Consider the following 23,810-nt stretch of genomic DNA (forward strand, 5'->3'; position numbering starts at 1 on the left):
ACATTTTAATTGATAAAAAGAAAATAAAAGGTCAAATGCACATTGTCCCATCTATAAACCTATGTCTAACTTGATTTCCTGTGCTTGTATTCCCTCCTAAGAACTAACATCGCTAAGCAAAAAAATTCTATTATATGGAAAAATTCTTTTTTAAAAAAAATAAATTTATTTTATTTCATTTATTTATTGTTTTTGGCTGTGTTGGGTCTTCGTTGCTGTGCACGGGCTTTTCTCTGGTTGAGGCGCGCGGGAGCTACTCCTCGCTGCGGTGCATGGGCTTCTTGTTGCGGTGGCTTCTCTTGTTGCGAAGCACGGGCTCTAGGCGTGCGGGCTTCCGTAGTTGTGGTGCACGGGCTCAGTAGTTGTGGCTCGTGGGCTCTAAAGTGCAGGCTCAGTAGTTGTGGCGCATGGGTTTAGTTGCTCCGCAGCATGTGGGATCTTCCTGGACCAGGGCTCAAACCCGTATCCCCTGCATTGGCAGGCAGATTCCCAACCACTGCGCCACCAGGGAAGCCCCGATATGGAAGAATTCTTATATATTTGTAAAATTTTTTTCTATTCTAGTTTCCTCTTTTAGAACAGTGCTTTTTGACAACATATTATTTCACATTTTCTGAAACACTTTATATAGCTGTTTCAGCAATTGTGAGGTTAAATGTGTCCTAAATTTGTAGTTTTCCTCAGTCTTCCTTTTCCTTCACAGTTTGCTAACTGCTCCGAAGGGGCAATATTATCTTAATACACTAAGATACTCCCTATCCTTAAACAGGAAGTTGTTTCAAACACTAGAGCAAGTCCATAAAAGGGTGCTTACCCGTTTGACCTACTCAGATAGCTGGTTTTCACATTGGCTCTTCATGTACCAGGCATTCTGCCCTGAGTGAGCTGGAGGATATCCCAGTAGAGAAGAAGGTCAGAAGTCTTCTGGGTTTCCTTCAACCCAAGGTTGCTGTTTTTGTCTCTTAAGTTCAAATTAAATCATGTTACCAAATGATAAAACACGTACAAATGCAACGGTATTTTTGAACTTTATACATTTTCTACTGGAAAGACTGTCCTGGGCCTCACCCAGGACTATATTCATAAAGTTCCCAATACACTCCTGAAAACAAGCTGGGCCTATATTAATTTCATAACACAATCCTTGACTTTTAGAGTCACTTAGATTTGATGTCTTGAAACGTGTTGTGATAGAAGATGCTGTGGCATCTGATAATACCATGCTGCTTATAGTATTAAGATTCTGACTTAGACCACTCTGCAATAAAAAGGAATGAACCATTGATGCATGCAACAACTTACCTGGGAATTTAACAAAAAGGTTAATCTCAAAAGGTAACATACTATATGATTCCCTTTATATAACACTGGGGAAATCTGAATTGGTAGATTGTATCAAAGTCAATATCCTGGTTGTGATATTTTGCTAAAACTGTAAAATGTTACCATGGAGGTTGACTGGGCAATGTGTACAGGGGATCTTGCTGTATTATTTCTTACAACTACAAGTGATTCTACAATTATCTCAATAAAAATTATAGTTTAATAAATAATAGGCTCATATTTTGTTTTAATTATTATATATTTGTTACATAAGTTGTTTGTAGGTATCAAGTATTATATTAAAAAGAAACAAAGTAGATTTATATGTACTGATATGGAAACACACTATATTGTAAAGTGAAGAGAAAGTAGACTGTATAACACGATCCCTGAATTATACTTATATCTTTGCAGATATGTGTGCTAAGAATTCTGGAAGGACAAATAAGAAACAGTTTATGGCAGTTTACTGCTGGGTCATGGGATTAGAATAATGGGGAATGGAGGACTCTTATTTTTCACTTTATATAGTTTTGTAATGTTTGTATGTTGTTTATCATGAGCATTTATTACCTTTATAATCAACATTTTACAAAAAAGATTACAGCTTCATAACTATCTTAAATCTTAATGAAAGTTTGTGAAGTACTAAGATACTTGTAAATATGAGAGTCAAAAACATCTGGAGTAACTTTAAGTAATATGGTATCAATAAGTTGTCAACTAAAAACCAATGTGTTCTTCACAACTTGCTTCTCTATGCTCCCTATTATTTTGATGAAGCCAAAAATGACTTGAAAATGAGAAAAATAATCCTTTTTAAAAAAAGTTCCTGTGTAAGAAAAAGCCCATTTCTAACATTTTTTTCCTATTTCTGGCAACTTCTTCAAATCATCAACAGTCATCATTCTTATTTCATGCCTACTATTTGTAGTACATGTGCTAGGTTCTGAGAAAAAAAGCAAGCATATGACATAGCCTCTGACTTCAAGATGTTGATGATATAGCTACTGAGAAATAGAGTATATAAATAAAATATAGATAACTGTATAATATGTGTTATACATAAATATTATATATATGTAAGAATTATATACTTGCCACAGACAGTAAGTGCTGATAAATTATCAGAGGATGAGGTAGTTACAGAAGTTTAGGAAAATCCAATAATACTTTTGCTAGCAGGCCAAAATAAATGTGGGGACTTATTTAAGAAAGAGTAGACTGGTTCAGCTCTACAAAGATTTACGTAGAGAAAAGATAGGAAATAAAATTGAAAAGAAGCAGATCAGTCCTAATGTGAAGTCTTCATGTCAACTTCCTAACATTCAGTCTATATTTAATATGAAAATAGAACTTGGATCAAGATCTATATAAGATAGAATATCTGAATTTCAGCCTATTGATTTGTTTTGTGTAACTGAAACTCCTGTCCTTTTAGTTGATCAGCTTTAAGACTGTTTTGGACCTCTGCATATTGGTTTAGTATGTTTATTTGGAAAAGGGCCCAATTCTCTTTAGAGATTTATTACCCTCTCAATTTTGTCTGGAAGCTGGAGAGAGACTTTTTAAACCTTTGCTAGGGTATAGTGTGGAAAGCAAGGTCTAGGGTTTTATTTTTATTTTTTATATTTATTTTTTTTATAAATTTATTTTTGTCTGCGTTGGGTCTTTGCTGCTGCGTGCATCTTTCTCTAGTTGCGGCGAGTGGGGGCTGCTCTTCTTGCGTTGCGTGGGCTTCTCACTGCAGTGGCTTGTCTGTGTTGCGGAGCATGGGCTCTAGGCGCACGGGTTTCAGTAGTTGTGGCACACGGACTCAGTAGTTGTGGTGCACGGGTTTAGTTGCTCCGTGGCATGTGGGATCTTCCCGGACCAGGGCTCGAACCCGTGACCCCTGCATTGGCAGGCGGATTCTTAACCACTGTGCCACCAGGGAAGTTCCAAGGTCTAGGGTTTTAGATTACAAGTCCCAGCTAAAGTATCAATTATACTGTATTAAAACTATCTTCTCTTATGAGTAAGATGGGTCCTTAGCTTCTTTTCCAGTTATATATGGAGGTAGAGGAGGAGGAAATACCTGTAAGCTAATTACAAATGCTGTGGTCAGGTGGTGTGCAGCAGGTAATGATCCTTGACATTTGTATGCCATGGCCACTTATCACTTACAGTGTGCTATCACATATATTTGATCCTCGGGAATGCAGCCCATGATAAACATCAGAAGGGGAAGAGTAATGGCACATTAGTGGCAGACCCATAACTTCCTAGGAATTTAATTCAGCATTTCACATGATCTAGTCTGGTTACACATTGAAGCATTTATTTCATGTTATTCATGGTCTTCAGTTCATCTGAGCAAACGAGTAAAAGCAGGTGGAGGGAAATCAAGCTCCGGAGTTAGAAGAGAAAAGGAAAGAAAAGAGTGCTTTTTAGTCAGAATTAGAAAACGCCTGGGAATTTTAATAAAGTTCCACAGTAGTATAATTCAGCAGAAAGTGCTTGACAAGGGCTCTGAAAACATTGATTACTAGCCACGTGACTAGGGTCATAGAACTAAACTTCTCCGGGTCTTATTTTCCGTAACTATAACATAAGTGTAATGGGGTCCTGCTGCTCCACGTTGTAGCTGTGAAGATCAAACATGTGACAGGTATAAAAGCCTGCAAATGAAAAAGTAATCCTAGGGCTTCCCTGGTGGCGCAGTGGTTAAGAATCCTCCTGCCAATGCAGGGGACACGGGTTCGAGCCCTGGTCCGGGAAGATCCCACATGCCGCAGAGCAACTAAGCTCATGCGCCACAGCTACTGAGCCTGCGCTCTAGAGCCTGTGAGCCACAACTACTGAGCCCAAGTGCCACAACTACTGAAGCCCATGCGCCTAGAGCCCGTGCTCCACAACAAGAGAAGCCACCGCAATGAGAAGCCTGCGCACCGCAATGAAGAGTAGCCCCCGCTCGCCGCAACTAGAGAAAGCCCGCACACAGCAACGAAGACCCAACACAGCCAAAAATAAATAAATAAAATAAATAAATTTATTTAAAAAAAAAAAAAAAAAACCATTGGGTAGCTTCACCTTTAAAAAAAAAAAAAAAAGAAAAAGTAATCCTAATGGGAACTTCAGATTAAGGAAAAAATAATCCCCAATATTGTTTCTCACTCACTGAGTTCCCAGACCCAGTAATGAGTGTTTTATACTGCATTTAGAGCCTCTACCCCACGAGACACGTACATACACACACAAAACAACCCATGAGGTTTGGAGAGGTAACTTGCCTAATGTCACAGAGTATAAGAGACAGAATCCAAACTCAGAGCCAAGTTTGTCACACCAAAATACATACCTTTACTTTTTTGGACCTGCACAAATATCTATATGTTCTGGCAATGAGGGTAATGAGTCTCTGTTATGAAATAGAGATCAGGAGCTAATTGGAAACATTTGAGAGGTTGGGGGGCCCTGTGTTTTTTGAAGCTTGATTGAAGTGCTTATTAATACATATTAAAAATATATTATTAACATATATATTATATTATGCATATAATACTATTTGGGGAGTTTTGTGAATCTAAGAAAATACAAGATCATAAATTTATTTTGATTTTTTTTTGATTTTTTAAAATTTTATATGTACATTTCTATTACTCTGTAAGAAGTTACAATCTCTTAGAGGAAACAAAGCATCGATCTTTGAGAAGATTTCTGAGAACTGTAAGTTAAGAATTATGTGGTTATGTTTCTTTGCTTCATATTTGATACAATGGTCTCTCCAAATTATTTATACAAACACAGACACACACTCACACTTTCTTTCACACACACAGTTTGTTGGAACCTCAGTGCAATCAGCTATCTCTAGTTATAGGTTATGATTCAATATTGTTTCAAGTTGTGCTTCTTTAAATCACAAGCTTTACTGAGTATTTATTAAATGTGAAGAACTATGCTAGGCACTGGGAATTCAGAAAAAAATAAAACCCAGTCTTAACCCTTGGGAGCTCATAGTCTGGTTGGGGAGATAACTGTGTAGACAGACAATTTACAGATGTCAAGTATTAAAACAGAACTAGGAAAAATTGCTTGTGGGACACAGAGAACAAAACTCTAATCGGTCTGAGGGAGTCAGGATGGCTTTCTCTTGATCTAGGTGCTGCAAGGTACACAGATGTTAGTCAGATGAAGAAGAGAGGTGAGGGCATTCTGGGCAGAGAGAACCCAGCATGTGTGAGGCCCCAGTCACAGGCAAGGCTGGCTTTTAAGAACTGAGGAGTGGCAGGAAAAGAACATGAATGAGAAACAGAAGGAGACAGGCTCAAACGCCAGCTGTGGAAAGACTGGGAAGGGCAGGCACTAAAGGGAAAAAACCCCAACCACCTAATAACTTGAAACAATTTTATTATGACAACAACTATACCTGAAATAGTTGCCTAAAGTATTATGTGAATGGCCTGAATAGCATTCCATTATACATCCCAATATGTGGAATTTATATAAAGTATGCACTCAATTTTTCCTTTAGAATATTTAGGTGATTTCCAGGTTGTTATTGTTTATTTGTTTCACTATTATAAAGACTGCTGCAGTAGAAAAAATCTTTGCTCTTGTTCATGATTATTTTCGAAGTCAAAAGTTATGTATATATATATATTTTTTGGTGGTTTTTTTTTGTTTTGTTTATTTATTTATTTATTTATTTATGACTGTGTTGGGTCTTCATTTCTGTGCAAGGGCTTTCTCTAGTTGTGGCAAGCGGGGGCCACTCTTCATCGCGGTGAGCGGGCCTGTCACTATCGCGGCCTCTCTTGTTGTGGAGCACAGGCTCCAGACACGCAGGCTCAGTAATTGTGGCTCACGGGCCTAGTTGCTCCGCGGCATGTGGGATCTTCCCAGACCAAGGCTCGAACCCGTGTCCCCTGCATTGGCAGGCAGATTCTCACCCACTGCGCCACCAGGGAAGCCCAAAAGTTAGGTATATTTTTAAGGCTTTTTCTGTACAGAGTGACAAAGTACCCTTCAAAGAGTTTGTACCAATTTATAGCTCTATCAACAATACCTGAATATTCTTTCTGAAGCTCTGGGGGAACTTTCTTTACTAAAAATCTCTTCTCTGACAGTTTATAAGTGAAAATAGTATTTTGTCATTTGAATTTGCATTTTTTTAATTTTAATAAGTCTAAACATTTTTTTTTCATCTGCTCATTGGAAGTCACTATTCTTTTGTGAGTTTTCCTAAAACCCCTCCTCCCTTTTGATAAAGTGATTGTCTTTTCCACATATTAAGGATATTAACTCCATCTGTCCATAAAAACTGTGTAAATACTTTTTCTTGGGGTCATTTAACTTTTAATTTTTTTCTTTTCATACACACAAATACATACACACATTTATGTGTATTATACATTTTCATACCCAAATTATAATAAAATGAGTTTTAACATAAAGAAATTTTATAATTTTATGTAGAAAAAAAATCCAGCAATCTTTTCCTTATTTATTATTTTATAGCTATCATTCTTGAAAAATCTCCCTCAACACAGAAAGTATATTAATATTAAGAAGGGCTTTTACGTCAAAGCAAAGGGATGTAGATTTTATCCTGAGGGCAGTGGAAAGCCATCAGGGCTTTTGAAATAAGAGAATATTTTTTTTAAGGAAGGTAACAAGATGTTCCAGGATAGAAAAAGCTCTGCAGGGTCATTATTAAGAAACTACAATACACTAGGTGTAGCTGAAAGCCTGGAATAAAGCCATGGATATGGAGAAAAAGAAGCAGGACATTACCATATGAGAATTCCTGGGGTTTGGTGAGAGATTATTATAGAGTGTGAGAGATGTAGAGAGGCCTAGAGTGACAGTACAGTTTCTTGTTTGAGTCACTCAGTTGATGCTGAGAATCTTCATCCAGATTAGGAATGGAGGATGGAGCAGATTTTGAGTATTTGTGTATATGGATGGATAGAGGAGATGGATAAGAAAAAAGGGATGTGTTTTACTTCGTCTCATATTCTAGGGACTGAATAATGCCATTACTTAATGCACTGGAGCAAACACTTTCCTGGAGTACTCTTCACTGCTGTGGCAGGTGCAAGTGATACCAAGATGTATGAAAGTAAAAATGGGACTCTTTTCCCACTCACAAGATTACATTATAAATCTATTTATCCATATCTATCAATCTCAATATCTATCTCTATTTATGTACCTATTACTTACCTATATGTCTACTTTAAACCTTAACATTATTTATTGATATATTCCTTTCTTGTTAATTTTGAATTAAGCACCTCAGGCCACTAGAGACTGAAGAACATGATTTGGATTTCTATGTGCTCAGTCATGATACAGACGAGCAGGAAGTCATAGCCAAATTACTGTCACTTAACTTGCCTCACTAAGTTTCCCCTGATTCTCTGAAATAAAGAGTTTTTTTTTTTTTTTTTTTTTTAAAGTTTATTTATTTATTTATTTATTTATTTATTTATGGCTGTGTTGGGTCTTTGTTTCTGCGCGAGGGCTTTCTCTAGTTGTGGCGAGCGTGGGCCACTCTTCATCGCGGTGCGTGGGCCTCTCACTATCGCAGCCTCTCTTGCTGCGGAGCACAGGCTCCAGACGCGTAGGCTCAGTAATTGTGGCTCACGAGCCCAGTTGCTCCGCGGCATGTGGGATCTTCCCAGACCAGGGCTCGAACCTGTGTGCCCTGCATTGGCAGGCAGATTCTCAACCACTGCGCCACCAGGGAAGCCCCAAGAGTTTCTTTTTAACCACCTTTATCCTCAGCCTCCTATTATTTTTTCTTTTTCTTTTTTTTTAAATTGAAGTATAGCTGATTTACAATATTGTGTTAGTTTCAGGGGTACAGCAAAGTGATTCAGTTATATATATATTTTCAGATTATTTTCCATTATAGGTTATTACAAGATGTTGAACATAGTTCCCTGTGCTATATAGTAAATCCTTGTTGCTTATCTATTTTACATATACTAGTGTGTATCTATTAATCCCATACTCCCAATTTATCCCTCCCCTGACTCAGCCTCCTATTTTTTAGGTAGCTATCATTACATAAATAAATAGTAATAACTATATTATTGAGTGTTTACATTATGTGTTTATAATGTTTATGTACATTTTCTCATTTAATAGTCACAATAACCCTGTAAAGTTAGTACTATTATTATTTCCATTTCACTGATAAGGAAACTAAAGTATAGAAATGTTAATTAACTAGAATTTCAAGGTAGTAAACTGAAAAGGAAGTTCACCATCTTAAAGCATACTACACTGCCACCATAAAAATTTTCACATTGATTGGCTTGAGGAAATGCTTGTAAAGGAAAAAAGAAAACAGTTTTTATGATGTAGCTTCATAACGAGTTTTTCATATTTGAATATGAATGTAATTCTTATCCACACATTTGAGAAACTGTAGTATAGTGTTTGAATTATAGTATAGAGTTTGGGTTTTAAGATTTGAACTAGAGTTCAAATCATGACTCTCCAGTCTTCTAAATAAACTTGACAGAAATATTTAATTCATTCAACAAATACTTATTGAACATCAATGTGTCAGGCACTGTTCAAGGTACTGGAGGTTCTATGTGTTAATTGTTTGCTTGGTTTTTTTTGGTTTGTTTTTCTCTTTTTTTTTTTGGCTACATGGCTTGCAGGATCTCAGTTCCCCAACCAGGGATTGAACCCAGGTCACAGCAGTGCAAGCCAGAATCCTAACCACTAGGCCACCAAGGAACTCCCCTAGGTGTTTAAAACAGTGAACAAAATCACTTCCCTGATCTCATGGAACTTACCTTCCAGTGATAGGCGAGTGTCAATAAATCAACAAGTAAATATATAAACTCTGTCAGACAGCGGTAAGGGCACAGGAGTGTTGTACTGCAAGGTAAGAGATATGAAAAGGGTGGAGTGTTATTATCTTATAGGATATATTAGTTTTCTAGGGGTGCTATAGAAGTACCACAAAGTGGGTGGCTTAAACAACAGAAATCTATTGTCTCACAGCACTGGAGGCTAGAAGTCTGAGATCAGTATCTACAGGGTTGGTTCCTGATGAGGGCTGCAAGGGAGAATCTGCTCCATGCTACTTTCCTAGAGTCTGGTAGTTTGCTGGCAAACTTTGGCATTCTTCCATTTCTAGGTGCATCATCCCACTTTCTGCCTTAATGTTCACATTGTGTTCTCCCTGTGTGTGTGTCTATGGACAAATTTTCCCTTTTTATAATGACACCAGTCATATTGGACTAGGGACACATCCTACTCCAATATGACCTCACCTTAACTAATTACATCTGCAATAACTCTATTTCCAAAAAAGGTCACATTCTCAGGTACTAGGGATTAGGATTTCAACATCTGCATTTCGGGGGACACTATTTACCCCATAATACAGGGTAATCAGGAAGTCCTCACTGATAAGGTGATATTGGCACAGGGGCTTGAAGGAAGTAAGGAAATGATCCATGCAGATATCTGAGGGAGGAGTGGTCCGGATACAAAGGACCTGAGACCAGGTCCTAGAATGTTCAAGAAGTGGAAACAAGGCCAGTGTGGCCATGGTGAGTGAGTGAGGGGACGGCTGGAAATAAGGTTAGAGAGGGGTGGGCAGGAATGGAGGATGGATTACAGAGATCTTATCTTACATCAAAAGATGGAAAAGCCTTGGTTCTTACTCTGAGTGAGAAGGGAAGACACAGGAGGGCTTTGAGCACTGCTAGCTGCTCTCTGGTAAGCCACGTGTGAGGAGCAAGGGTGGAAGAATACAGACTGGTTAGAGACTTTTGCTATCAGGCAGGTGAAAGATTAATGGCGGCTTGGACTAGACAGATTGTACTGGAAATACAGAAGTGGTTGGATTCTGTATGAATTGCTCTTAGAGCAAATGTGGATTGTGAGGGCAAGTAAGGAATTAAGACTATCTCTGAGGTTTTTGTCCTGAGCATCTTAAAGGTGGGAAAAGCTATATTGGAGCAGTTAATTTGGCAGGGGAAGATAAAAAGGAGCTCAGTTTTGCCCGTGATAAGTTTGAAACTCCTAGATATCAGGTAGAGGCGAAGGCAGTTGGCAATAGGAGTTTGAACTTAAGGGGGAAGACTGGCGATGGAGACATACATTTGGAAATGCATATCAGAATACAGATTCTATTTAAAGTGATGCAGGACTCCCCTGGTGGCCCAGTGGGTAAGACTCCGCACTCCCAAAGCAGGGGGCCTGGGTTGGATCCCTGGTCAGGGAACTAGATCCCGCATGCTGCAACTAAGAGTCCACATTCCGCAACTAAGAAGTCCACATGCCACAAGGAAGATCCTGCGTGCCACGACTAAGACCCGGCGCAGCCAAAGTAAATAAATAAATGCTTAAAAATAAATAAATAAATAAATAAATAAAGCCATGGAGCTGTGAGATCAACAACAGAGTGAGTAAAGAGATAGAGATGATATACATGAAGAGGAAAAGGAGAACCAGAACTGAACTCTCTGACATTTCAAAGTTTAGAAGTTCAGAAGTTGAGCCAAATGAGGACTGAAAATTGATCATTAGATGCAGTAACACGGGGGTCACTTGGAACCTTGTCAAGAGAAAGTTTGGTGGAGTAAAAAGCCTGAATGGAGTGGGTTCAACGAAGAATGTGAAGAGAGGAACTGGAGGTATTAAAACTTTATGGAAGATCTTGCTGAGAAGCAGTGTTGAGGCTGGAACACTAGCTGCAGGGGAGAGGAAGGAGGGAGAGGACGGTGTCTGCGGTAAAGGAAAACATTTTTCAAAGGTGGGAGTATGTTTATATGGAGATCCATAAGAGAGGGAACAAATTAATCTCTTGAGGGTCATCTTATCTGTAAAAAGCCATAACTCTCACCTCCATTGGGGCAGCTGAGCTAATGAAGGGAGATAAGGATCAGGTCTTGGAAAGTGGTTTGCCCTCAGTCAAAATGACAGCTCCAACTGCATCCCTGAGAAACAGTGATGTACGCAAGGCTGGCCCCCTGTGGGGGTTCACTCCTCCTGCCACCAGGCCTGGCACAGATGGTCCTGCCGTTTAAATTCTTCACAGGGCTGCAGAAGACGTGTTCTCCGCCTTAGTGAGGACGGGGGCCGTCACTACCCTGTACAGTAGCTGAAAGATGCTTTCTCATAGTGAAGAAGGTGGGAAGGGAGAAGCTCGATCTTGGGGAAGGCGGAAACGCCCAAAGCGTGGAAGACACACGGCTGAAGTCACTTCACTCACCAGCCCACATCTGACTTGGGCTTGAAGTCGCAGTTCGCATTTCACACCGCATTCACTCCAGAAATTAATTCCTCTTAATCAAGAGGGAGTGGTTGGCGGAACAAAAAGAATGTGTGTCTGCGGAGGCTAGGGGTGGCTGGGTGGGTGCCTATCACAATGCGAAAGGGGAGAATGCGTGGGACTAGGCAATGTGTGCCCAGTATGAATGGGAAGAGCCGAGTGAGTGTGGAGCTGGGCAGCGAAGAGCTGCACGCGCCCCAGCGGCCGGGGGCCTCCCGAGGGAACGTCTGCCTGTGATGCGGGAGCGCCCGCCGACGAGCCTCCTTCTCCCCACCCACCTCCCAAACTCCGGCAGTCAGTGGTGCATATAGACATATTTCTGGGAGCTGTCCATGAGCTCATCGCTCTCCCGGCGATAGCGGCGGCAGCGAGGGAAGCAGCCTCATTTCCCCCCGGCGCCGCTAGAATAAGCTCCGCCGCTCGCACATTCACACGCGCGGCGCGCGGCGCCGGGAAGGAGCAGCCGCCGGCCCCACCCCGAGGCCAAGGTCGCCCCCGACCCTGGCCCGCCATGGCCCGGAGTCTCCCCGCCGGGAGGTAGGTGGGCGCAGGAAGGGGCGAGCGGCTCCGGCCAGGACTGCGGCCGGGCGAGCCAAGCGGGCAGCCGCCCCTCGCGCTCTGCGGCGGAGGAGCCGGGCGGGGCCGCGGACGCGGCGGCTGCAGAACCTCCCGGCCCGTCTGGGGCCGCGGGCCGCAGGCCCCGCGCGGAGGAGCCGCAGGAGACCCGGGGGACCCGGGCGTGACAGGAGGAAGAAACCGGAGCACCAGGAAGATGGCTTCTCCCACCTCCCCGGCCCCGGAAGGCGGGGCCTCCACGCCGCCGAACCCGCCGCGGATTCGTCAGGTGGGTGCACAAAGTGCGGGGAGGGGCGCCCGCACCCCATTGTTCTCGCCTTCCCCAAGGACGGGGACGTCGCCCCAGTGCAGAGGCTGACGAGGAGTGGGACTGACACAGGCATACTCGGCCGCATCGCCTGGTCCAGGACCATTCTCTGAACGCCCTTTTCCCAGTCTCGCTTCGCACACGGACACGGAAACACACACACACACGCACACACACACTCCTAGAAAAACACGTTTTCCAAAACCAGATGTGTAACTTATGCATACACACACGCTCATACACACCCCGCAAACTCACCCCCCAAACTCATCCCCCCACCGCGCACAGAGACACACGCCCAGCTGTCACATGACCCACTGCGGAGCTACACCATTAAGGAGGAGACCTTGGTGCCCTCAGGGGGGAAATCCACCCCAGACCCCAAACCCCCGAGGACCTTGAGAGGGACTGCTGGAAGCATTCACTTCCCACCCACAGGAGAGAAGGACCGTGTCTAGAGGTTGCTTACTAGTTCTCAACTTTCAGATAGAGCTACACCCAACAATTGCAGCCTTGTATTAGACATTAGTACTGGAAAACATGTGTTCCTGCTCTCCCGACTGTCTCTGTCTGCAGAGACACTTTTCCCCAGCACTGCAAGGGAGGGTGTGGGGTGGGTGATGCACATTTCTTTGGCTGTCTGAATAAACCCTGTTTTCTGTTTGTATGGTAATATTAAAACATGGGAGTACTCCATCTGGTTTGATCTGTGATTTGGTATCTAAAAGAGCTTTCTTCTTCTTTTTGTGCTACCATTGCCAGGAACTACAGCATTAGCACTTTAGGTTATCGCGGTAGCAACGCAAGCGTCAGTTTGCCCTGTTCAGTGTAGTGTATGGGTGTGAGAGTCTGATCCACTGACTACAGATAGGCAACCTCTTTACCAAGGAGAATCGAACTCCTGTTTAGAAATATGGTAAAACTGGTTAATGCAGCAGGAGGATAATACCCAACAGAATAGTTTTTCTTCAGGGCAATCTGGAAATTTTGAAGAACCCAGAAGCTTTAGAATTTATGAAAACATGACTAAAATTTGGTTGACACTTCACAAGGTCTTTGCTACATTTGAATTTTAATGTGTATAGATAATGTTATTTTGGGGATAACCTTTGTTTATGTGCATTTTTAATGCAATGACTAAAGATCAATGTGTACTTTTTTTTAATGGCCCTCTGTGTCTCAATGAAATTGTTAGGGTTTTAAATGCTTGTAGAATCCAAGACTCTAATTTTATGACAATGCATTTTTAATTCCACTTGGAGTTATTTTTTTTTTCCTGAAGCATTGTGGTAGCAGGCATCATTACATCTTTATTTGTGATATTTATGCGTCTAAGAATGATGGTGAAATCACCGCTATTTGCAATGTAAGAAAAATCATGTCCTATGTGAAAAATCATTTTTATACCTATTTGGCTAAATATATATGTATGTTTGTGTATATAGTTATATGTACTCATAAGAATCTCTGTGAAGTCTCATTCTATATTTAGAATAATTCTACTGATCTAAGAAATAGTATGTGTGAAAATGGTCAGGAGAAAAAATTTGTATGAAAGGTCATTGCTATTTTGCAGAGTAGACACTCTACTTAGAGGACCTCGTAATTAGAAGCTGTGTAAATGACATTATGCTGCAACATTCAAGTAATTGACTGGTGTCCTCTGCTCAGCCTTTAATTTATATGACCTTACAGAAGCACTCTTTTAGTGATTGGTGCATTAATTTGCATAGGGTGTAGAAATAGGTTGCTGGAATTATTGGTCATTCCAGTCTACCTGATTCATCCAGGCAGGTGGAACAGAAGTCCTGACAACCTCTGACTACAGCGTCAGCACTTTTCCTGCAAGTGATTTTGAGCAAATTAGAAATTTTAAAAAGCAGAAGGGATAGCAGTGTTTTCCTGCAAAATGGTGAAATATTTTAGGTCCCAGTCCCAGTATATTTTAACTATGTCACTGTTTCCCTGACATGTTTCTCCTTGTTCTTTAGTAATTCTTTTTCAAATCAATTCTGGATTGAATCAGAATTGAATTAACGTCTGAATTGTTTTCCTCTTTTTAAACCATAGTTGACAGAAAAAGTATAATTGAAAGAACATAGAAGTCCAAAGGTTGAAAGATTTTAATTAAAGACATAGCATGGGTTTTAGCAGCAGATAAATTTATTGGTCATCATTTTAATTATATAATAGAAATTTAGAAATAAAATATTTTAGAAAGGCTTTCAGTGAATATATATTTATATCCTGTAAATTAGTATATTTAACTGCTAATTTCAATGAATATATTCTATGTGAAGATTCATTTATTCAACAAACACTTATTCAGCACAGAGTAATGTTTCATGCCCTAAAGATAAAGAAATGAAGAAGATAAAAATGTTATCCATTAGGAGGTGTAGGTGTTTTTAATGAAGACAAGCATTAAAGCATCTGAAATTTGAATTGCTTATAGGGGCTTTTCCACATTATTTAAAAATATATTTCTCAACTTTTTGTTTTGATCATTCCTCTAATAATGAGTCTAAATAATTCCTGGGTTTGCATATACCTAAAAAGTCACTGTATGACTGAATTAATGTTTGCATCCATTTGATATATGATATATTTCTGTGCTAATTATTTAATCTGTTATTAGAATGATATATCAGAAACTGTATATATTATTTTTACAACTTGATCTTTTGGACAAAGTTTTTTTTTTATTTTTATTTTTTAAGCTTTTGGAAATTGCTGATATAGCATGAAATAGCTGAAGTAATCCAGTGCCTTTGCACAGTGCAGTTAAAATCTAGGTTTCCAAAAATGAGACGATCAAGGGAAAATGACCTTCAACTTCATTCTGTCATGTTAAGGGAGAGAAAAATTTATTAATATGCTCTGTCTTCTCAGGCTCCTAAGATACTAGATATTTAATTTTTTCCCTCTTTTAAGAAAAGGGTTATATTTTCTTTGTTTTCTATACAAGATAACTATGGTACACAAGTTTCACTACTTTTTAAAACCGTTTAAGTCAAATTAGCTACCAAACTATAAAGACAAATCTCCTGGATTTCATTACGTGTTTATTCTTTATTCATTTTCTGACCATAAAAGATAAAGAAACGATAGTTTTGCCACTAAGTTTTTAAATAGTTTGTCTGCATATATTATGTGTATCAAGAGATCCATATGATTTCTATGGCCATTGCCAGAAAATTTAAATCAGTTAGTTAAATGAGTGTTTACTGAGATCTTGAAGTTAAGATACTTTGCTAGCATCTTTCTGGGCCTTATCTTTCTGATGAGCTATGATGGGAGTTTCCAAAGCATTGATTACTTTGAGAATTGGAGAGCTATAAGACATCCTTTATAATTGGTGCCCGTAAAATTTAGTGTCTTTTTCTTGTTTCATGATCAATCCTTCTCCACGATCTGTGGGTATTAGTGTTATTTCATTTATGGAAGCAAACCAATGTTCTTTCTTTCTTTGTTGTAGAAACTCAGAAACCTCTCATATGATAATGATAAAATATTTACAAAGGGGCCAGGTGTGATGCTAAGCAAGGCACAGTTTTCCCAACAGTCCTACGAAGGAGAAATTATTATTCCCATTTTCCCATGATTAATGTGGGTTTAGCGAAACTAAGCTGCATCCTCAAGTTCATAGCTAGTAAGCTGCAACTATGCAACTCGGGGATTTAAAACGTGGTCACGATGCCTCATTTCACACTCACTGTTATTTTATTGTCTTCCCCTTCTAATTTGTGGCTATTGGGGGAGATCTTCTTAGCACTCTTTATACTTTGAGCCCTCTGTAACCATTCTCAGGAATTCTCCTTTAGTTTGCCTTGATTAACTGTAGGATTTACAACAGAGTTGAAATAATTTTCATTATTTTAATTCATCAAATGAAAATAACTTGAATTCCATTTGCACTTCTGTATTCTCTAAGATAGCATTTCTGCAGCCTCATGGTTGCTGAGAGGAGAGACTAAAGCCCTCATTTAGCTTTTGTTTCCCCTGAGAGCTCCTCAATTATTCCTGCTGTTTCCATGTTGGTGCTGAGAAAAATAGTTCTGAGAATGAGCTGGATTAATGGAGAGTCTTCTTGAACAGGCATAAATAAATAGGAGGCTTTCATTTTCAAGTTTTTTAGCTTCTTCCAATATTAATTCCATGCTTTGTTTATGCTTGTCAAGATAAGTTATATTTTGAATTTTCATGTTATGCAAAGTATTTGAGTTACAAAAAGAGGATAATTTCCTTTAGACAGTGAAGGGATAAACGAGAATAAAAGCAATAAGTGAATATAGTGATGCATTGATATAATTGGTTTAGATTTTTAATTTTGTTTTTTAATTTATATACAGTAAAATTCACTTTTTATGCAGTTTAATGAGTTTTGACAGATCCTTAGAGTTGTGTATCTATCACCACAATCTAGGTTTAGAACAGTTCTAGCTCCCTGAAATATTCCTTTTTTTTTTTTTTTGGCCACACTGCGCAGCATGCAGGATCTTAGTTCCCCAACCAGGGATCGAACCTGTGTCCCCTGTGGTGGAAGTGCAGAGTCCTAACCATTGGACTGCTGAGGAATTCCCCTGAAATATTCCTTTGTGCTAATGCCACTGTAGTCAAACAGATCCTCCCACCTTCAACCTCTGGCATCCACTGAGCTGTCCTCTGTCCCTATATTTTTGCCTTTCACAGAATGTCATGTAAATGGAATCATCCAGAATACAACCTTTTGAAACTGACTTTTTTTCACTCAGCGTAATGCCCTTAATAGCCATCTAACTTCTTGCATTTGTCAATATTTTGTTCGTTTTTATTGTGGAATAGTATTTCATTGTATGGGTGTACCATTGTCTAGCCATTCAGATGAAGGACATTTGGGTTGTTTCCAGGTTGGGGCAATTATGAATGAAGTTGCTATTAAATATTTGTATACAGGTTTTGTGTAAACCTAAGTATTCACTTCTCTTGGGTGTATACCTAGGAATAGGATTGCTGGATCATATGGTAAGCATATATTAACTTTATAGGAAACTGCCAGACTATTTTTCAAAGTGGCTGTATGGCTTTTGCATTCCTTCCAACAATGAACCAGAGTTCCTGTTGCTCCACATCCTTGTTAACATTTGGTATTGTCATTTTTTTTCCTTTAGTCATTCTAATAGATCTGTAGAGGTATCTCATTGTGATTTTAATTTGTATTGCTCTAATGACTAATGGTACTTGAATACTTTTGCCAACATTGTCTTTGTTGAAGTGTCCAAATATTTTGGCCATCTTTTAAAAAAATTTTTATTTATTTATTTATTTATTTATTTATTTATTTATTTATTTATGGCTGTGTTGGGTCTTCGTTTCTGTGCAAGGGCTTTCTCCAGTTGCGGCAAGCGGGGGCCACTCTTCATCGTGGTGCGCGGGCCTCTCACTATCGCGACCTCTCCCGTTGCGGAGCACAGGCTCCAGGCACGCAGGCTCAGTAATTGTGGCTCACGGGTCTAGTTGCTCCGTGGCATGTGGGATCTTCCCAGACCAGGGCTCGAACCCATGTCCCCTGCATTGGCAGGCAGATTCTCAACCACTGCGCCACCAGGGAAGCCCTTGGCCATCTTTTAAATTGGGTTGTTTACTTTTTGTTGAGTTTAGAGAGTTATTTATATATTCTGGAGACAAGTTCTTTGTTAGATATATAATTTAAAACAATAAATTTATTTATTTTATTTTTGGCTGCGTTGGGTCTTCATTGCTGCACGTGGGCTTTCTCTAGTTGTGGCGAGCGGGGGTACTCTTTGTTGCGGTGCGGTGGCTTCTCTCGTTGCGGAGCACAGGCTCTAGGCGCACAGGCTTCAGTAGTTGTGGCACGTGGGCTCAGTAGTTGTGGCCCAGGGGCTTAGTTGCTCCGTGGCATGTGGGATATTCCCGGACCAGGGCTCGCACCCGTGTCCCCTGCATTGGCAGGGGGATTCTTAACCACTGTGCCACCAGGGAAGCCCTAGATATATGATTTGAACATATTTTATCTTAGTCTATCTCTGCTCTTTTTATTCTCTTTTTAGTGTCTTTCTCAGAGCAAAGGTTTTTAATTTTGATCAAGTCCAATTATCAGTTTTTTCTTTAATGGGTTGTCCTTCTGTTGTATCTAAGAACTCTTTCCCTAACCCAAAGTCACAAAGATTTTCTCCCAGTTTTTAAAAAGTCTATCATTTTAACATTTGACATTTAAGTCTTTCAGTCACTTTGAGCTGATTTTTGTGATGTGTAGTTCAAGGTTCTTCTTTTTTTTTTTTTTTTTTTGCATATGAATATCCAGTTATTCCATTACCCTTTGTTGAAAAGACTATGCTTTATTAAATTGCCTTTGCATCTTTGTAAAAAAAAAATCAATTGACATATTGGCATGAGTTAATATCTGGACTCTCTCCTCTGGATTTAGATATTTTGAGTTTTTCAGATTTCAGAAAAAAGTATGTATCATGTAATTTTTAGAAAATCTAATGACATTAACATGCTTTTGACTTTGTTTTTTAAATGTTATTTACATAGTTTTCAATCTAAACATCATATTAATGTACAAGGCAAGTCCTTATGTCTGGAACAGAAGCAGTTTATGAAAGTGAAATTCATATAATAAAACTATATCAAGAAAACAAATGGAAAAAAGACAAGATGTACCCTATTTGATGAATACAGAGAGTTTCCAGAGGTTTTTAGAAAACAGTTTCTAACTCAGCTATGTTGAATATGGAAGTGAGATGAGAAATAAATGGGGACTTTAAGCTTCATTCACTATAGGCTTTGGCGAAGATTAGCATTTCATTTTTTATAAAGCGTTACTATATGGGTAGATTATGGTATATTAAGGAGCTAATTATCTGTTCCTAGTGACACATATGGCATTGAGTTCAATAGTCTAAACCTAGCTTTTAGGTTAGGTTAGGTTATCTATTGCTGCATAACAAACCACCTCAAACATAGTGGTTTCAAACACCAGTAATCGTATGTTTTGCTCATTAATCTGCAATTTGAGTAGGGCTTGATGAGAACGTTGGGAATCAGCTGGGGTTACTGGAAGGCTGGAGGTGACTTTATGGCTGGGGACAGATCATCTCAGGTTTGCTCACTTGCATGTCTACTGGCCAGTGCTGGGGCTATTGGCTGGAACACCTATATATGAGTCTTCTTCAGGTGGATACTTGTCTTCCTCACAACATAGGGACTGGGGTCTAAGAGTAAGAGTCCCCACACATCACAGCAGAAGTAAAGGACATCTTATGACCTAGCCTTGGAAATCACATAGGGTTACTTAATGCCATACTCTCTTGGTTGAGGCAATCACAGAGGTTCAACCAGATTCAAGGGGAGGGGAATAGACCCCACTGCTCTATGCAAGGGATGAATATCAGCATTACATTGTAAGAAATGCATGTGGGATAGGCTATTTGGCCACCTTTGAAAATATGATCTACCACAGAGTGAGAACTAAGTTAATACAAAGTAAGCTGCTATATTCGTCACATTATTTTTGTCATTGGATCAGGAGGTAACACAGATGTGACAAGAACTGGTTAAATAAGTATTTCATAGGAAATATTTTCCCACTTAAATATCATAAATCACTCTATGCAAACGCTGTACTTTTTCACGTTGTTTGATTTTCGATTGCTTAGTAGTCCTGGACTTGGGTTCTGCCTGTGGAGTGTGGAGGGCGTTGCATAGTACCACCATTAGACACAAGGCTCTAGAGCCTCCGAGAAGTCAGAAATCAGGCTTGTACAGCTGTCCTGGTTGCTATTTGAGTAATTCTGAGTAAATAATTTCATCTTGCTAAACCGTAGTTTTGTAATCTATAAAATGCAAATAATTATCATTCTATCTCATAAACCCATCATTAAACTTTGATATAATACTGGGGCAGGTACTTCTAAACAATAAAATAATACAGAGGTATACTTTATTGTGAAAAAACATGTAATTTTGATTTGAATTGTTTGTGACCTAAGCATCTTGGTTAACTAATTGAACTTATTCTAACAGTTTATAAACATAATTTTATTATACTTTTTTTAAAATTGAAGAAGTCATATAAGAATGTGGTAGGGAATTCCCTGGTGGTTCAGTGGTTGGGACTTGGCGCTTTCACTGCTGTGGCATGTGTTTGGTCCCTGGTTGGGGAACTAAGATCCTGCCAGCTGTGGTGTGGTCAAAGAAAAAAAGTGTGGTAATAAATTCATATTTTTATAGATGGATATATTTGGAAAGTAAACCTTACTCCAAACTCAAACTCTGCAATCCCTTACCCCTGAAACAATCATTTCTTATGTATTCCCTTAGAAATGTTCTGTTTATAGAAACATTTATCTGTGTACAAACTCCTTCCCACTTTTGTTTACACAAATGGGAGCCTACTATACACGTTGCTTGATACTCTGCTTCTTTCGTAAAAATTTATTCTGGTCCAGTTTGGTACATACACTTGATCTTTTATTGTTACATATTATTTTATTAAATGAATGTATCATAATTCATTTCACTCTGTGAATGGACATTTAGGTTGTTTCTAGTATTTTGCTTCAGTGAAAATCTTGTACATTTGTATTTAAGAATGTGTGTGGGCATATATGGGTCTTTGAACACATGTATTGGTGAATAAATTTGCAGAAGTCAAATTGTTGGATCAAAAGCTACTTTTTACTCCCTCTCACTTCTGAATACTATATTCAACAATGTAGAAACCCTCAAGTAACAAAACTGAATTATATCAATTTTGGTCTTAGGTGTATAATTGTCAGTCAACTTTATAGTTTGCTAATCCTTTTTTGTTTTCTCCATTTTTTAAATGTTACATGCTCAAATGTCAACATATTAGGAAAAGAGCCATCATAATCTTGCGATGCATCATTATGGATCATACATACTTTGGCTGAAAACTTTTCTTCATTTAAATCCATTCTTTCCTTAGATCACTTTAGATTATTCAAGTTCCAGAGTGTTATTAACAAGTATTATTTCTGTTCACTTTTCAGAATCCTTCATTATAACTCTTAATTTCACAGTGACCAATATGTGTAACAACTTGGAAAGCAGATAATCCATATTTTAGATTTCAGATTAGTTAAGTGGATGCACAAAGAGTATAAATAGTTTGCTTGGGATTACCTAGCAAATGAGTGGCAGTCTGAACAAGGCCCTGATTAGTAACTATTTGCTTTTTAACCAATAGAACTTTATTGCATTTCAAACAAGATAGCAATCAATCACATTTTCAATTTTAACTATCATTTGGTGGAAGGTTACTAAGGTGGAAGGTTATATTTTCACTTGGATATAGATAGTATATACTTGGATATATAGAAAGTAGCTCTTAAAATGAGAAATCAAATTTAACAAATCAGGTGTAGAATACCCCTAAGTGGTCATTTTAAGAGATAACTTTCCTCTTTTTCAAAGAAAAGCCATCATTATATAAAATAAGTTATGGTTCATTTGGAAAATTCTTCCTCAGAAGGATATTAGATCTATCCCTGCTCTCAAAAATCTTACAATCCTATAGAAGAAGAAATCAAGCAGTGTACACAGCTTACTTTAATGCAGATAGAATATGGTAAGTATAATAATAGAGTACAAAATACCATGGGAGGAGATAAAATAAGTTTATTTTGATTGGAGGAAATCATATTAGGTTTAGTGAAACAGTTGAAATGTGAGTTGAATATTGAAGAATGGATTTCATTTTGACAGGTAGAGATTAGATAAAAAGTGTTTCAGATCCAGAATAAACAGCATGAAGAGACACATAGAGATGGAAAAATATTAGAGGGTAGGCAGAATGGTTAGTAATCAATCCCAGTTGGCTACAGAGTGGGAGATAAGGAGAGATTAGTGAAACATAAAATTGGAAAAATAATTGGTGTAACATCATGGAAAGTCTTCAGCTTACCAGAGTTTGGTCTTTATTCTTTAGAATATGCATACTCCTGCTAGGGTTTGGCTTTATTTTCCACCTCCCTCTCATCCTCAGATAAAAGCTACCCTCAAATAAAATCATCATCTTCATCATCACCTAATCATGGATAAGCCATATTTTCACAATCTTAACTAAGAGGTGAATAAAAGTTACTTTAGGAAACATGGCTATTTTCATCGATTCTGTAACATAAAACTAAGAAAAACAGTATGTTTACTCTCTGCACAAATAACTTCATGCCATGCTCCCTTAGATTCTCTCTGTCTTCCTATCAGATTACCTTCTCTTGAATAAAAATTTTGGAGCTGTTGCTGCATGTCGGGCTTTTAGTTGAAGGAATAATTTATTTCAAAGGCTGAACAATAATAGATTTAACATCATAGCTCTCACTCAGATCCTTTTGTGTAAATGTAACTTGCAGAACACTCAGAAAAAAAAGAACATTGTAATAGTTATTGCTTATCTGGTTTGTCTCATTTGAGCCCCAGAATCTTGACTAATGTCTGGGAGTTAAACTAGATATTTTTTTGTAACAATGCTTTCAAAAAGTTCTTTAATTCAGGACTTTATGAAGGTAATAAAAGAATGCATAGGGAATAATGGAACTCACAATATAGAATAAAAATCACATGTCTTTAAAGATACAATAAGTTAAGCATATCCTTGCAGTTATTAATACTATTCAGTGGGGTTTTGATACGAAGTTCTGTGCCTCTTCAGTGTCTCTCAGTCCTGTCTGGATTTCCTTTCTTCCAGATAGAGCCTGATCACATTCTGAATCCCATATCTTTCCCAGTAATGTTTGTACTGTGGTTGATAAATTCTTTAAGGCCATTATCATTATCTGCATATTAATCTCATTTGATACTAATGGGATTTAATTTGAAAATTGTTAAATTAGTTGATTTTATTAAAAATTAATTTAAATGTTATTTAAAGCACTAAGTTTTATCATCTGATTTCTGGGCTATTTTGCCTCTGTCACTTTACTCTGCAAATCTTCTACCATTATATATTTATTAACCTGTTAATGATATCTCTCTAATCAGTGTCTTCCGTCTCGAGAATGTGTATTTGGCCATGGTCGTCATTTGGTGAGCTGTAGGTGATGGGAGGGGTATTTTAAGTTACAGCTTACTAGGTCATTTCTTGACTCTTTTTTTTTTTTTTTTTAAGTTAATTAATTAATTTATTTATGGCTGTGTTGGGTCTTCGTTTCTGTGCGAGGGCTTTCTCTAGTTGCGGCGAGCGGGGGCCACTCTTCATCATGGTGCGCGGGCCTCTCACTGTCGTGGCCTCTCTTGTTGCGGAGCACAGGCTCCAGACGCGCAGGCTCAGTAGTTGTGGCTCAC

At 38.7% G+C, this 23,810-nt stretch overlaps 1 protein-coding gene across 1 annotated transcript in view; it reads left to right on the plus strand.

Annotated features, from left to right (window-relative positions):
• Nucleotides 1-11,977: 11,977 nt before the first annotated feature.
• ANK2 (ankyrin 2) overlaps nucleotides 11,978-23,810 on the plus strand; it is a 689,779-nt gene continuing 677,946 nt past the window's right edge. Inside the window, exon 1 of the mRNA XM_082462711.1 lies at nucleotides 11,978-12,461. Coding sequence (XP_082318837.1) covers nucleotides 12,390-12,461 — 72 coding nt within the window. The 5' untranslated portion in view covers nucleotides 11,978-12,389. The remainder of the gene's footprint in view (nucleotides 12,462-23,810) is intronic.

Source organism: Balaenoptera physalus, assembly GCF_965194825.1.
Source record: "Balaenoptera physalus genome assembly, chromosome: 5".
In the NCBI taxonomy this organism is placed as follows: domain Eukaryota; kingdom Metazoa; phylum Chordata; class Mammalia; order Artiodactyla; family Balaenopteridae; genus Balaenoptera; species Balaenoptera physalus.